Genomic DNA, 15659 nt, shown 5'->3' on the forward strand with positions numbered 1-15659 from the left:
TCGCAGTGCTAGCTGCGCCACCAGAGTCTCTGGGTTCGCGCCCAGGCTGGGCTGGGTTCGCGCCCAGGCTCTGTCGCAGCCGGCCGCAACCGGGAGATCTGTGGGGCGACGCACAATTGGCATAGCGTCGTCCGGGTTAGGGAGGGCCGGTAGGGATATCCTTGTCTCTGAGCTAATATCTGGGATATCCTTGTCTCCACTGCGGCCCCGCCGGTAGGGATGCCGTCTGGGCCTGTCGCATGCTCTGAGGACGCGGCTGGGGATGCCGTCTGGGCCATTTCGTCTACCATGTTGTCAAGGGACTGGACATTGGCGAGTAGTATGCTTGGGAGCGGTGCGTGATATGCCCGTATTCGGAGCCTGACCAGAAGACCGCTCCGTCTGCCCCTTCTACAGCGTCGTTGTTTTGGGTCGCCGGCTGGGATCCGATCCATTGTCCTGGGTGGTGGGCAAAACAGAGGATCCGCTTCGGGAAAGTCGTATTCCTGGTCGTGATGTTGGTGAGTTGACGTTGCTCTTATATCCTATAGTTCCTCCCAACTGTATGTAATAAAACCTAAGATTACCTGGGGTAACAATGTAAGAAATAACACACAAAAAAACTAAATACTGCATAGTTTCCTAGGAGCTCGAAGCGAGGCGGCCATCTCTGTCGGCGCTGATTGGTCAACAAGCTTATTTGGCATGTCAAATAGTGTTATTTGACACATATCTTTTTTGACACGCAAAGACCCAAACGCGTTCCATAGAAATCCTGGCTGAGAATGAAACGACTGAAGAAATGAACAAGGACACAGCACAGCAAGTATGTGAAATAGTTTTTGATTATGTTTTACTGGTAATGGGGACATACGTAAATGCCAACAAAACATTTTTTGGGTCTGTGTGTGTGTGTGTGTAACCTTTTATTTAACTAGGCAAGTCAGCTAAGAACAAATTCTTATTTACAATGACGGCCAAACCCGGACGAAGCTGGGCCAATTGTGCACCGCCCTATGGGACTCCCAATCACGGCCGGATGTGATAGAGCCTGGATTCGAACCAGGGACTGTAGTGACGCCTCTTGCACTGAGATACAGTGCCTTAGACCGCTGCATCCGTGTGTGTGTGTGCGCGTGTGTGTGTAACGGGGTGAGTGACTGGTTGCCGGGAAGTCAGGCGCAGGAGAGCAGAGATGGGTGATAACAGGAGAACTTTAATATACACCCTGGACCAAAGGCACAGGCGAGGCAGCACAAAGCACAACCACGGTAACATGAACCGGATTAAACAAAACAAACAAACCTAGGTTTGAAACAAACCTAGCGCAGCCAGCCTGTAGCGTAACACCCTACACAAAGAACAATTCCACACACAGACATGGGGGAAACAGAGGGAAATATACATTTAGTCTGATGAGGGAATGTGAACCAGGTGTGCAGGAAAACAAGACAAAACAAATGGAAAATGAAAGGTGGAGCGACGATGGCTAGAAGACCGGTGACGTCGACTGCCGAACACCGCCCGAACAACGAGAGGGACCGACTTCGGCGGAAGTCGTGACAGTGTGTGTGTTAACTACTTAACTGTACTAGAATGCTTAAAAGGCCGCAAAAATTTTAAATATCATTTTTTTGGGCAAGGAAAATATCAGATATCTGTATCGGCCAAAAATGTCATATCGGTGCATTGCTACTGTTAATGATTTTCTTGGTATTTCATTACATTTTTTGGGGTCAAGTTCCTTAAATGTAAATGTACTGAGAATACCACAAAGCCAAGCAATTATCCTGCACCATTCCTATAAAGTTGTGGGAAGGTTGTATCCAAAATAACCATTGGACAAACACACTCTCACCAAGCTCTAAGAAACATGTGGTTCTCAGAACGTTATGTGCTAGCTGCGTAGGTTTCCATCCAATTGGGCAGATTTTCATGCAATATTCAAAAATGTGCATAAAAACAATATGCACATTTTCCCAGCAGAGATATGTTGACATCAAATTGACTTGTTGTGGATAAAAGCCTGTGCGTGATGACGAAGCGCACATAACCATTCCCATATAGCGAATAAAAAATGGGTTTCCAATGTTTTTTCAACTCTACTGATGGTTTTGTCACAAAGAAAATTGCGTTATATAGCGAATGTACTCACTATGGTCTTGGCATATGCGCTATAACCAACAGCTCGCATTGTGCGTGTCTAGCCTACATGATGAGTTATTATGGACAAATTTGCATACCTCTCCAAGAGATCCACAGATGATGCAATCTATTGCACTCCACACTGCCCTTTCCCAAATGAACAAAAGGAACACCTATGTGAGAATGCTGTTCATTGGCTATAGCTCAGCGTTGAACACCATTGTGCCCTCCAAACTCATCACTAAGCTAAGGACCATGGGACTAAACACCTCCCTCTGCAACTGGATCCTGGACTTCTTTACGGGCTGCCCCCAGGTGGTGAAAGAAGGCAACAACACATCTGCCACGCTGACCCTCAACACGGGGCCCCTCAGGTGTGCGTGCTTAGTCCCCTCCTGTACTCCCTGTTCAACCCACGACTGTGTGACCGCGCACGACTCTAACACTATCATTAAGTTTGCAGACGACACAACGGTGGTAGGCCTGATTACAGACAACGAGGCAGCCTACAGGGAGGACGTCGGAGACCTGGCAGTGTGGTGCCAGGACAACCTCTCCCTCAATGTTAGCAAGACAAAGTAGCTGATCATGGACTACAGGAAATGGAGAGCCGAGCAAGCCCGATATCCACATCAAAAAGTTCTACAGCTGCACCATTGAGAGCATCTTGACTGGCTTCAACACCGCTTGGTATGGCAACTGTTTGGTGATCGACAGCAAGGCGCTACAGAGGGTAGTGTGTACAGGGCCGAGCTCAATGTCACCCAGGACCTCTATACCAGGCGGTGTCAGAGGAAGGCCCTAAAAATTGACAAAGACTTCAGCCACCCAAGTCATACACTGTAGGTCTGGAACCAATAGGAACCTGAACAGCTTCTACCTCCAAGCTATAAGACTGCTAAAGAGTTAGTTAAATAGTTGTCGACGACATTTGAAAATTTTACCAAAACAATTTGCTGTTTCCATCAGGCCTGTCATGACATTTTGTTATGTACTTCACTTGCATAAAAAGGTTGGAAGGTGGGACATGTTTCAACTGAAGGCCAAATCTATAGATATTATCCACTGACATCTTGTGGACATAACCTGACAATGCAGTCATGAACACCCTATGGTTTCTTTCAGCCAATCAGCAACGTTGTTTACAATCACTGACAGAGTCATAGTTAATTCGTTCCAACATGGAGAAATTTCACGGCTAGCCTGCGAGCTAGCTAAGTAGATGAACAACATTGAGAAAGACCTTGGTAGATTGTACTCTACATAGGAAATGAAGTGTTCCGTAATATAGATAAGATATCGGAAAAAATATGTTTCGTTTAAGAGTAAATATTATGGGATCGTCGTCTTCACAAAAGGTTGGTAGTAGCTAATTTCAGCTGTTAAACGCCACTAGCCAGCTACAGCCTTCTATTTGTAAATAAAAACAAATACTAGTTCGCCAGCATGATTATTCAGAACTAGTTAGCTAGTATTCAAAGTATTGTTTATCTGTATGTCGTAAATCAATACGTAACTATTGGGATTCCTCTAGCTAACTACTAGCTCTCGTTCACCAAAGTTTACACAGTACATGCAGTACAGTACATTGGGCTAGTTAGCTAGCTAGATATTTGCCTAATAAATCAAACCAGCTAGGTTTTCATCCAATTGGCGACAGATTTTCATTGGAATATTCTAGAATCAGCGCATTTCCCCTACCAGAGATGTTTCCATTAAATTACTTTTTGCAATAAACGGCTGTGCGTGTTGACGTAGTACACATAAATAACTTGATGTTAAATTCCCATGTGCGTAATAAAAAATATAATTTAAATGAGTTTCCATCACATTTTCAACTCTGATGTTTTTGACACCATTTTTTGCGTTATATAGCTAATGTGCCCACTCTGGTCTGGCAGGTGTACTCTAGCCAACAGCTAGTAGAAAGGAGTGCGGGTGAAGCCTACTAACGTTACATGATGAGATTATTATGGACAGAAGAGTGAGATAATTTTTATTTGTCAAACAGCAGCCAGGCATCGATCATAATGTCAACAGAATAAGACTTTCGATATTTATTGGAAAGGAGCATCAAGCTCATCACCGTGCACTTTCACCACCCTGTGAAGTTCATAACTTTAAGCTGTAGCCTAACAAACCTCATGCTCTCCGGCGTTGTAAATTAGTGGGAGGAACACGCACCATATCACGTTTACTTATTATATGAATATTTGCACATAAAGGCGTTTCCACCGCCATTTCTCGCATTATTCATTTTACAGACAAAAAAACATCCCACCTTGTCTAGCGTATTTTGTTTCGTCGACATTTGGAAAGTTTACCAACACATTTGCTGTTTCCATCAGGCCTGTCATGATTACATATTGTTTTTAATCGGATATATATATGTTACTTTACTCGCATAAAAAAGGTTGGATGGAAACCTGGTTAGTGATAACAATTATTGGTAACGTTATACAGTCTGAAACAAAGCACGACTAAAACTTGAAGTTTATTTACAAGCTAAATAAAATGACTTTTGAACTTATTCTACCGGTTTTCTGTGGGGTTGGTCCTTCAGTTGTTCGAAATTTGAGACAAAATATCCACAGGAAAGTATTATTTACCCGACTTTTTAGACCCAGGACTGCAGTTGAAATTTGTAAAACTTGGCTCATACGCAAAACCATGTAAATGCTTGCAAGACTTCGATTAGTATCATTTTTAAGTCGGTTTAATAATACTTTCCTGTGGATATTTTGTATCAAATTTCTATCAGCTGAATGACTAACCCAACGGACAACTGGCAGTTCAAATATAACTTTATTCAACATTCGTGACAGACAAGGCATGTTTAGTATTTTTTCTATTAAATGTATGTGGCTATGCTGTACAAGTAATGGAAAGCATCGGGACTAGCTATTTACTTACCACACCATCCCGTTTCTTTCTCACAATAGCTTCCATAATACCGAGGTAAAGACAGTTTCAAGTTGGATATTCGCGCTTTTAAACCACTTGAGCCACAGACTCCAAATAAGTGTCATGTTGTTGGAAAAATTGCGCACAACACTGCCCACGATTTGGACATTAATTCACTTTCCAACGCTAATAAACGTGGAAATGTGAGCAGCATTTTGTATTCCCAGTTTAATTAGTTAGGGAGCCAAAACTAAGTACAAACTTTTTTTACGTTCGAATTTCAATGGCTCCTTGGTCATGTGACCTACTGGACTCAAACAAGGTTCAGAATGTCCACTGACGACCCTTCTATATTCCACACCCTTTGGTTTGTCCATTTTCATCTCACACAGTTTGACATGAATTTTTCAATCTTTCTAATTGCAATAGCTTCTTGGTCATGTGACCTATTGGACTCAAACAAGGTTCAGAATGTATACTCAGTGGGCCTACACATTGCACCCCCTTTAGATTGTCCCTTTTCATCTCACATGATTTTCTGTTCATTTGCCTGCTCTGCCCCCTGAAGGACAGTGTCACTCACACACCTATTCACTTCAGCCTTCTCCCTGGGGCCTTCCTGACCTCCAGGCAGGAAGGCCCCATTGACCTGGTGACCTCTGACTCCTGGCCTCTAGGCCTGCACTCCCTGCCCGCCTGCCTGCCTTCTCCCTGGGCCTGAGAGTGTGTAGCTTACTCCCTGGAACTACAGACCTCCAGGCCTCCACACCTACTCTCCCTACCGGTCAACACCCCTCTCCCTTGGCCTTAGAGTATAGCTTACCCCCTGGATTTACTAAGACGTCTATAGTCCTACTGTCAGGAACCATGTGCACCTGGTAACCCGTAACAGGCTCTGTGTTCCTGATGACCCTCCAGCTTTTTTTCTGCTCAAAGACTAAGTTCCCACTCCAACCTCCATGGCCTGAGTGATGCCCCCAACCCCTGAGTCCAGCCGCTCCTGCTTAAACTAGGAGTGCCCCCCGCCTTGATGGAGGCCTCCTTGTGCACCTGAAACAAGCTCTGTGCACCTGGTGACCCTTCCACTTTTATCCGCTCAGAGACTAAGTCACCAACCCAACCTCCACAGCCTGAGTGCTGCCCCTGAGTCCGGTCGCCCCTGCTCAGACTCTGAATGACCCCCGCCTTGGGGGAGGTCTCCACGTGCACCTGATGACCTTTTGACTTCCACAGCGTGTTCCAACCTGACTCACAGTCCCACCAGAGGACGTGCCCGGGACTGTTGGGCGACCACCACCTAGCCCCCTACCTATCCAGAGCCCAATGTCAATGTATTATGCATTCTATCCGCCTGCCTGGGCTCTCTCACACGCTGTGTCTGGCCTCTGGCCCCTGGCCTTTCTCCGTGCACCTAGTAACCCGTAAGTAAAGATGGAGGATGGGGAAGAAAGATGCCTTCCGTCCCCGACAAAAGCTTGGATCGAGGGCTGACTTTCAATAGATCTCAGCGCGTGAGCTGCTCTGCTACGTATGAAACCCTGACCCAGAATCAGGTCGTCTATGAGTGATTTAGCACCAGGTTCCCAACAAACATGCAGAGCGCATCAGGAGAGGGACAGCAACTCATCCGGCCGCACCCCAACCCCGTCACGAACGTCTACTCACCTGCCAAAAGAGGCAGGCTATCCCGGGCCAACTGAAGATCCGTGGCTCTACGGTATCGTTACATTTAGGGGGATGTCTGACTTAGAGGCGTTCAGTCCTCCCACAGATGGTAGCTTCGCCTCCTCAGCCAAGCAAATACACAAAATGTCTGAACCTACGGTTCCTCTCGTACTGAGCAGGATTACTATTGCAACAACACATCATCAGTAGGGTAAAACTAACCTGTCTCATGACCGTCCAAACCCAGCTCACGTTCCCTATTAGTGGGTGAACAATCCAACGCTTGGTGAATTCTGTCCTCCCTAAGCTAGTTTTAGGACACCTGCGTTACTTTTTGACAGGTGTACCACCCCAGTCAAACTCCCCACCTGCCACTGTCCCCATAGCGGGTCGCACCCGGGGCTCGCCTCCCTCCCTCAACGGGTAAGTGAAAAAACTGTAAGGATAGTGGTATTTCACCGGCGGCCAAGGCCTCCCACTTATTCTACACCTCTCATGTCTCTTCATAGTGCCAGACTAGAGTCAATCTCAACAGGGTCTTCTTTCCCCGCTGATTCCGTCAATCCCGTTCCCTTGGCTATGGTTTCGCTAGATAGTAGGTAGGGACAGTGGGAATCTCATTCATCCATTCATGCGCGTCACTAATTAGATGGCGAGGCATTTGGCTACCTCGAGACTCTTAATTATGTCCCGCCTTTTACCCCCGCTTCATTGATATTCCTCACTTTGACATGAGGGGGGTCACAGTCACCCCACGGGTGATTTGAGTGCGATCGCGACATGTGGGTACGCTCCTTTGAATTTCATCAAGTTGACATTCAATGATCCGTGCCCAGTGGGAACCTAGGCTTCTTCCGTCCGTTTTATGGTTCCGCAGCAAATTAATGGTCGTGGATGGTACTACCCACATCAGATGTAGGCCTCCCTCCCCAGACAAGCTGGAGATACCTCTCCCCACTTCGTAGGGCATGAGCCAGATCCATGCAATGCCCTATCACTGCAGGGCCAATGGGTTTAGTCTCAGCCTCAAGTCTAGTGAGCGTAGAGGAGATGTCCCCACCTACAATGTGTGGGGCTGGCGAGCGCCGTAGCTGGGGAGATCCGCAAGAAGGGCCCGGCGCGCGTCCATAGTTGCCACCGCCAACTGCCGTACCCAACCCCCCACCGGCCCACCGACGGACACCACCCCTACAAACCCCCACACGCAGCCCCTTGCGATACCACGCATGAGAGACCGCGAGATGGGCCGTACAACGAACTTCCAATGGTGGCGAGAGGAGGGCGGCGGAGCGACTGCTCCCCCAGCCGCGGCTCGAGCCAATCCTTATTCCGAAGTTATGGATCTTTTTTTGTCAACTTTCCTTACCTACATTGTTATAACATGCCAGAGGCTGTTCAGCTTGGAGACCTGCTGCGGATATGGGTACGGCCCAGCGTGAGATTTACACCCTCTCCCCCAGATTCTCAAGGGCCAGGGAGAGCTCACTGGACGCCGCCGAAACCACAACGCTTTCCAGGGCTTGGGCCCCTGTGTCGGGGCGAACCCATTTCAGGGCGCACTGCCCTCCACAACGAAAAGAGAAAATTGACAAACTAAAGGGTGTGCAATATAGAAGGGTAGTCAGTGGAGTTTCTGAATCTTGTTTGAGGTCAGTAGGTCACATGACCAAGGAGCTGTTGAAATGTGAAACATTTAAAAGCATTGAAAATTCATGTAAAAACGTGTGAGATGAAAATGGACAAACCTAAGGGACCACTGAGTGTACATTCTGAACCTTTTTGAAGTCAGGTCACATGACCAAAGAGCTATTAAAATTCTAAAATGTTAATAATTTAAAATAGTGTGAGATGTAAATCTACAAACAAAGTGTGTGCAATGTGTGTCTATGCCATCAGGTTAGCTAGAACCAGTTTTGACAGTTTTAGGAGTAATGGTTTAAGAGCTATTGAAATGTGAACATTTTGATTTGTCACTATGTTGACAGTCTCTAACGGATGTTGGTGGATGGAAGGAAAACTACAGGCAAATATCCGTGGAATATCCAACTTGAAACTGTCTTTACCTCTGTTTTCATAATAACATGATCGTGTAGCCAGCAGGTCCGACCCGCTTGCTTACAGCTGCACTAGGGTTGGATAGGCTTCCTGTATAAATTAAGTAAATAAAAAAATAAAAACTAGCAGTCATTCAATCTTCTTGGTGTAACAGTTGGGATAATGGGGCATTTCGGAGTACAACACATTTCTCATCCATGGATTGAGGTACATTTTCCAAGACATATTGCGCAGGCTCCATGGTGTCTTAATCTACACAGGAAGTCTGTCCAACCCTAGTGCAGGTGTAAGCAAGCGAGTCATCTGCTGGCGATTACATTAGTTAACATGCTTTATATTTCTACCAGCTGTGTATCCTGTACCTGCTACACCTGGGACAGAGAATCCCTCAATGTTTTCAACTGCCATGGGTGAGACCTTACCTCAGACTAGGAACTATCTGTAGTGTCACCACTGGACCTGATTCAGCCACTCCTTGTAGTATCTCTACCATTGACCGTATTGGACCCGATTCAGCCACTCCTCCTACTCTGAATACATCAACCACAGACAGTAGCCAGCAGACAGCAACTACAGTCAGTAGCCCTGAGTCTGGCTCTGGCCCCAGTACCTCTGACTCCCCTCCTGCCAAGGCCAATGGCCCTCCACCCACTCCCACCCACTGCTGTATGAGCGGCTGTCATAACTGTGTATGGATCGAGCACACAGAACAGCTCCTAGCCTACTACCATAATGGAGGGTTGGGGATAGAAAAGGCCCTGGCTGCTATTGAGGAGAACGTCCCGGATGAGAACCTAAAAGCCTTCCTAAAGATGGAGATCAGGATGATGAAGAAGTCGAGTTTTTAAGTATGGCTTTGTGCGGCAGTGAGTGAGAGGGAATGGGGAAATTGAGGGCATTTTTATACTGTATGCACTTTAAAATCACTCACTCAGATTTGAATACTGTTGTGCATTTTATCGTATGAGTTTGTCAAACTGTCATTTTACTTGTTCAAGTACATTTTAACTAGCTTTTGTCATTATAAAATCTTCTTACTTACTATAGATTAGGTATTTTACATGAGTAGCATAAATCATGTATTATCATTTTATGTACAGTTGAAGTCGGAAGTTTACATACACCTTAGCCAAATACATTTAAACTCAGTTTTTCACAATTTCTGACATTTTAATCCTAGTAAAAATTCCCTGTCTTAGGTCCGTCAGGACGACCACTTTATTTTAAGAATGTGAAATGTCAGAATAATAGTAGAGATTAGAGATCGACCGATAATGATTTTTCAACGCCGATAACGATTATTGGAGGACCAAAAAAAGACGATACCAATTAATCGGACGATTATTTTTTTTAAATATATTTGTAATAATGACAATTACAACAATACTGAATGAACACTTATTTTAACTTAATATAATACATCAATAAAATCAATTTAGCCTCAAATAAAATGAAACATGTTCAATTTGGTTTAAATAATGCAAAAACAAAGTGTTGGAGAAGAAAGTAAAAGTGCAATATGTGCCATGTAAAAAAGCTAACGTTTAAGTTCCTTGCTCAGAACATGAGAACATATGAAAGCTGGTGGTTCCTTTTAACATGAGTCTTCAATATTCCCAGGTAAGAAGTTTTAGGTTGTAGTTATTATAGGAATTATAGGACAATTTCTCTCTATACGATTTGTATTTCATATACCTTTGACTATTGGATGTTCTTATAGGCACTTTAGTATTGCCAGTGTAACAGTACAGCTTCTGTCCCTCTCCTCGCCCCTACCTGGGCCCGAACCAGGAACACATCGACAACATCCACCCTCGAAGCAGCGTTACCCATCGCTCCACAAAAGCCGCGGCCCTTGCAGAGCAAGGGGAACAACCACTCCAAGTCTCAGAGCGAGTGACGTTTGAAACGCTATTAGCGCGCACCCCTCTAACTAGCTAGCCATTTCACATCGGTTACACCAGCCTAATCTCGGGAGTTGATAGGCTTGAAGTCATAAACAGCTCAATGCTTGAAGCATTGCGAAGAGCTGCTGGCAGAACGCACGAAAGTGCTGTTTGAATGAATGCTTACGAGCCTGCTGGTGCCTACCATCGCTCAGTCAGACTGCTCTATCAAATCATAGACTTAGTTATAACATAATAACACACAGAAATACGAGCCTTAGGTCATTAATATGGTCGAATCCGGAAACTATTATCTCGAAAACAAGACGTTTATTCTTTCAGTGAAATACGGAACCGTTCTGTATTTTATCTAATGGGTGGCATCCATAAGTCTAAATATTATTGTTACATTGCACAACCTTCAATGTTATGTCATCGATATGTAAAATTCTGGCAAATTAGGCGGCCCAAACTGTTGCATATACCCTGACTCTGCGTGCAATGAACGCACTTAGAGAAGTGACACAATTTCACCTGGTTAACATTGCCTGCTAACCTGGATTTCTTTTAGCAAATATGCAGGTTTAGAAATATATATTTCTGTGTATTGATTTTAAGAAAGGCATTGATGTTCATGCTTAGGTACACATTGGAGCAAGACAGTCCTTTTTCACGAATACGCACCGCATCGATTATATGCAGCGCAGGACACGCTAGATAAACTAGTAATATCATCAACCATGTGTAGTTAACTAGTGATTATGATTGATTGACTGTTTTTTATAAGATAAGTTTAATGCTAGCTAGCAACTTACCTTGGCTTCTTACTGCATTCGCGTAACAGGCAGTCTCCTCGTGGAGTGCAATGTAATCAGGTGGTTAGAGCGTTGGACTAGTTAACTGTAAGGTTGCAAGATTAAATCCCCGAGCTGACAAGGTAGAAATCTGTCATTCTGCCCCTGAACAAGGCAGTTAACCCACCGTTCCTAGGCCGTCATTGAAAATAAGAATGTGTTCTTAACTGACTTGCCTAGTTAAATAAAGGATAAATAAAGGTATAAATAATAATTAAAAATTAAAAAATCAGCGAATACCGATTTCCGATTGTTATGAAAACTTGAAATCGGCCCTAATTAATCGGCCATTCCGATTAATCGGTCGACCTCTAGTAGAGATAATGTTTTATTTCTTTCATCACATTACCAGTGGGTGAAAATTTTACATACACTCAATTTGTATTTGGTAGCATTGCCTTTAAATTGTTTAACTTGGGACAAATGATTCGGGTAGCCTTCCACAAGCTTGACACAATAAGTTGGGTTAATTTTGGCCCATTCCTCCTGATAGAGCTGGTGTAACTGAGTCAGGTTTGTAGGCCTCCTTGCTCGCACATGCTTTTTCAGTTCTGCCCACAAATGTTCTATGGGATTGAGGTCAGGGCTTTGTGATGGCCACTCCAATACCTTGACTTTGTTGTCCTTTAAGCCATTTCTCCAAAAAGTACGATCTTTGTCCCCATGTGCAGTTGCAAACCGTAGTCTGGCTTTTTTATGGCGGTTTTAGAGCAGTGGCTTCTTCCTTGTTGAGCGGCCTTTCAGGTTATGTCGATATGGGACTCGTTTTACTGTGGATATAGATACCTTTGTACCTGTTTCCTCCAGCTTCTTCTCAAGGTCCTTTGCTGTTGTTCTGGGATTGATTTGCACTTTTCGCACCAAAGTACGTTCATCTCTATGAGACAACGTGTCTCCTTCCTAAGCGGTATGGCGGCTGCGTGGTCCCATGGTGTTTATACTTGCATACTATTGTTTGTACCGATGAACGTGGTACCTTCAGGCATTTGGAAATTGCTCCCAAGGATGAAACAAACTTGTGGAGGTTTATTTTTTTCTGAGGTCTTGGCTGATTTCTTTGGATTTTCCCATGATGTCAAGCAAAGAGGCACTGAGTTTGAAGGTAGGCCTTGAAATACATCCACAGGTACACCTCCAATTGACTCAAATTATGTCAATTAGCCTATCAGAAGCTGCTAAAGCCATGACATCATTTTCTGAAATTTTCCAAGCTGTTTAAAGGCACAGTCAACTTAGTGTATGTAAACTTCTGACCCACTGGAATTGTGATACAGTGAATTATAAGTGAAATAATCCGTCTGTAAAAAATTGTTGTAAAAATGACTTGTGTCATGCACAAAGTAGATGTCCTAACCGACTTACCAAAACTATAGTTTGTTAACAAGAAATTTGTGGAGTGGTTGAAAAATGTAAGCTTCCGACTTCAACGGTAGCCTCGCTACTGTCATTTTACTGTTAATTATTATTTTTATTTACTTATCTATTGTTTACCTAATACCTATTTTATACTTAAAAAGTGCACTGTTGGTTAGGGCTTGTAACTACACCTGTTGTAGTCGGTGCACGTGACAAACTTTGATTTGATTTGATTATTATTATTTTTTTAGCTGAGACTTCAAATTCAATACGCACAATTACATTTGATGAATTAGAATTTTGACATGTTTGAGGTATATGGACTGAATACATTTTTATATTGGTTGATGTGTTATTGTATTATCTAAATTATAAGTATGTTGATGATGGACAACATATGTGTGAAATAAATATTGTACTTGTGTGAATGAATGAAGCCTTTGTCATTTTCTTTGACCATTTTAACTCTATTGCCCACTGGAGGTTGCCCTTTTTCAATAATACACGGTTAATCTGTTGAATAGCACATTTGCCACCTCTATATCCTATACCTGCTACACCTGGGACAGAGGTTCCCTCAATGTTTTCAACTGCAATGGGTGAAACCTTACCTCACACTAGGAACTATCTGTAGTGTCACTACAAGTTTTGTTTCCATGTGAGAACGAATGCACAGGAAAAGGGCATTGTGACATGTAGCATTGGTGAAATAGGCACTTGGGCATTAAGCTACAGTGCAGCCAGTAACTTACATTTTTTCCATTAAGTCAGAACCAGTCACGATCACCCTAAAGCACCTAGCTCTTTTTTAATCCCCCTAGAGTAACCCAGATCAAACAAAAGCATGTCCCCTCTCTGCACCCTCACTGCCAGGCTAGCGCTGTCTGCATTCCTAGTAGGACATAGCTGGTAACATCAGGTTCATTGTCACCTAGGAAACCAGGGGCACTCCACACTGCTTGGCAACTAGTGATTGACTGACTACAGCTCCAATGAATGACATCAACACAGGATTCTAGGAACGTGCAGTGTTTTAGGAGATGCCTGGGAGTTTACAATGCATTTACACTCAAGTCATGATGTGTACTCTTTTTCCATGTCACTTAGCGCAGTGGTTCCCAACATTTTTGCTTACTGTACCCCCAACTGAATTTCGCTCTGCTCGGAGTACCCCTGAAGTACCCCCTCATGCATTTTACCAGTAAGCCAATGGTCCCATGAGTCTTCTCAAGTGCCCCCTGTGGATTGGCCAAGAACCCCCAGGGGTCCTAGTACACCTATGCCTTGTATAGGTAACATAATGGTTAGCCACCTGATGTAAAATGAATCTAGTCTATTGTATCTATTTTCCAGTAGTGGTATTCACTTCAAAATAGGAATGTAGTACAATGCATGGAATGCTCTATGGGCGACATGAAACAACATCGCAGTTCTGAACAATAGGCCTACACATTTTTGCCTCTTACGAATATCACACACTGACATGTGCTCCATATCAATAGAGGAGCATAGAAGGTGTTCTAACAGTGAAGGTAGCAGAATTAGAAGGGCTCTGGACAATATGAAGCGATCTGAGGGGAAGAACTGTTAATATGCCTCGTGTCTGGTCTGGAGGAATAATTATTGTCCCAGAATTAATATCATAGGCTACTGATCAGACTGTAGTATATGGACTGATCCCTGACAATAGTCTTTTTTACAATGATCATGGCCCTCTGCTGTCTCTCCCGTCCTGAGTGATCCTTCGCCCTTCATTAACTCCATACAGAAAGATACTGAAGCACCTTGTGTGTCCTTATGAGTTGACCTTAGAGGTGATCAGGCACAGCCAGACCAGACAGACACATCCTCAGGGCAGCAATGACCCCCACCACAGTCTACCCCCCCTACCCCACCCTCCACACACACACACACACACACACACACACACACACACACACACACCTTTCATCCCGACTAAACCACACGAAACAAGCCCTCGTCCCTTCAGCCCCATGCCCCCTACCTACCACAGACCCAAAACTAACGTTGGGGACATTGTCAATGTCACTATATTGATATTATTGTTTTTTATTTATTTTTTATTTAATGTCATATCTTCTACTGTTCTAGTCTATTACTGTTCTGTACTTTGTCATGTATTTGTACGTTTCATGTGGACCCCAGGAAGAGTAGCTGCTGCATGTGCAATAGCTAATGGGGATCCTAATAAACTAAACTATATCCTATTAAAGTGATAATATGCTGCAGTAGTTGTCTGGTCAAATGACCATCAAACATAGGTAAATATACACTATGTAGGCTACAGTGTTGATGCAAGTAAATGGTATTGATGCAGAGTGCTACATGCAATCTGTCTAATTTAAAATGTAATGCTTGTAGATAATGAGCAAGATTGATCACAGATTGGTCAATAACTACTGAGGCGAAATAATCCCTGCTGCACGGGTGGGTTTACCCAATGTAATTAACTAATCAGAAAAACAGAATCCAGACACTATAATCCACAACTACAGTCAGAGTAATTGTTTTTCTGAGTGGGGTGGGGGGGGGGGGGGGGGGGGGCTACATCCGAGAGCAGATGGGGTGTCTGGAGTGAGGTACTAGTGAGTCATTTCAGCTCTGAACGCAATGGTGAGTAGTGCACCATGAAGACACTCGCCGTAAAGGATTAGCCTATTTTGTGCATCGAGTAATAGATAGGTCAATCTGAGATACTGTTTTACCCTTTCAGTGATACCCATCCCGGATCCGGGATCCTCCTCATCAAAAAAGCTGACTAGCATAGCCTAGCCTAACGGGACAGGGATATCAT

The 15659-nt window shown here is 44.1% G+C and overlaps 1 protein-coding gene across 2 annotated transcripts; it reads left to right on the plus strand.

The window, feature by feature from the left end:
• Nucleotides 1–687: 687 nt before the first annotated feature.
• On the plus strand, nucleotides 688–9937 carry oxld1 (oxidoreductase-like domain containing 1). Of its 2 annotated transcripts, none has more exons than XM_038992222.1 (2): nucleotides 688–805; nucleotides 9096–9937. In XM_038992222.1, exons 1-2 carry the CDS (start codon nucleotides 782–784, stop codon nucleotides 9594–9596), a joined length of 525 nt encoding a protein of 174 aa, XP_038848150.1. In that variant the 5' UTR covers nucleotides 688–781; the 3' UTR covers nucleotides 9597–9937. The 2 variants fall into 2 exon arrangements, with proteins under 2 accessions (XP_038848150.1, XP_038848149.1); XM_038992221.1 differs by lacking the exon at nucleotides 688–805 and adding an exon at nucleotides 2881–3482.
• The last annotated feature ends 5722 nt before the right edge of the window (nucleotides 9938–15659 follow it).

The sequence above is a fragment of the Salvelinus namaycush genome, chromosome 4, assembly GCF_016432855.1.
Source record: "Salvelinus namaycush isolate Seneca chromosome 4, SaNama_1.0, whole genome shotgun sequence".
Classification (NCBI taxonomy): Eukaryota; Metazoa; Chordata; class Actinopteri; order Salmoniformes; family Salmonidae; genus Salvelinus; species Salvelinus namaycush.

What these genes read in the sequence shown, in the direction of transcription:
- oxld1 (XM_038992221.1), top strand. Translation starts at nt 3,435, where the DNA reads ATGTTTCGTTTAAGAGTAAATATTATGGGATCGTCGTCTTCACAAAAG. An exon ending in GATCGTCGTCTTCACAAAAG is followed by an intron (nt 3,483 to 9,095) that starts GTTGGTAGTAGC and finishes TATTTCTACCAG; the next exon opens with CTGTGTATCCTGTACCTGCT.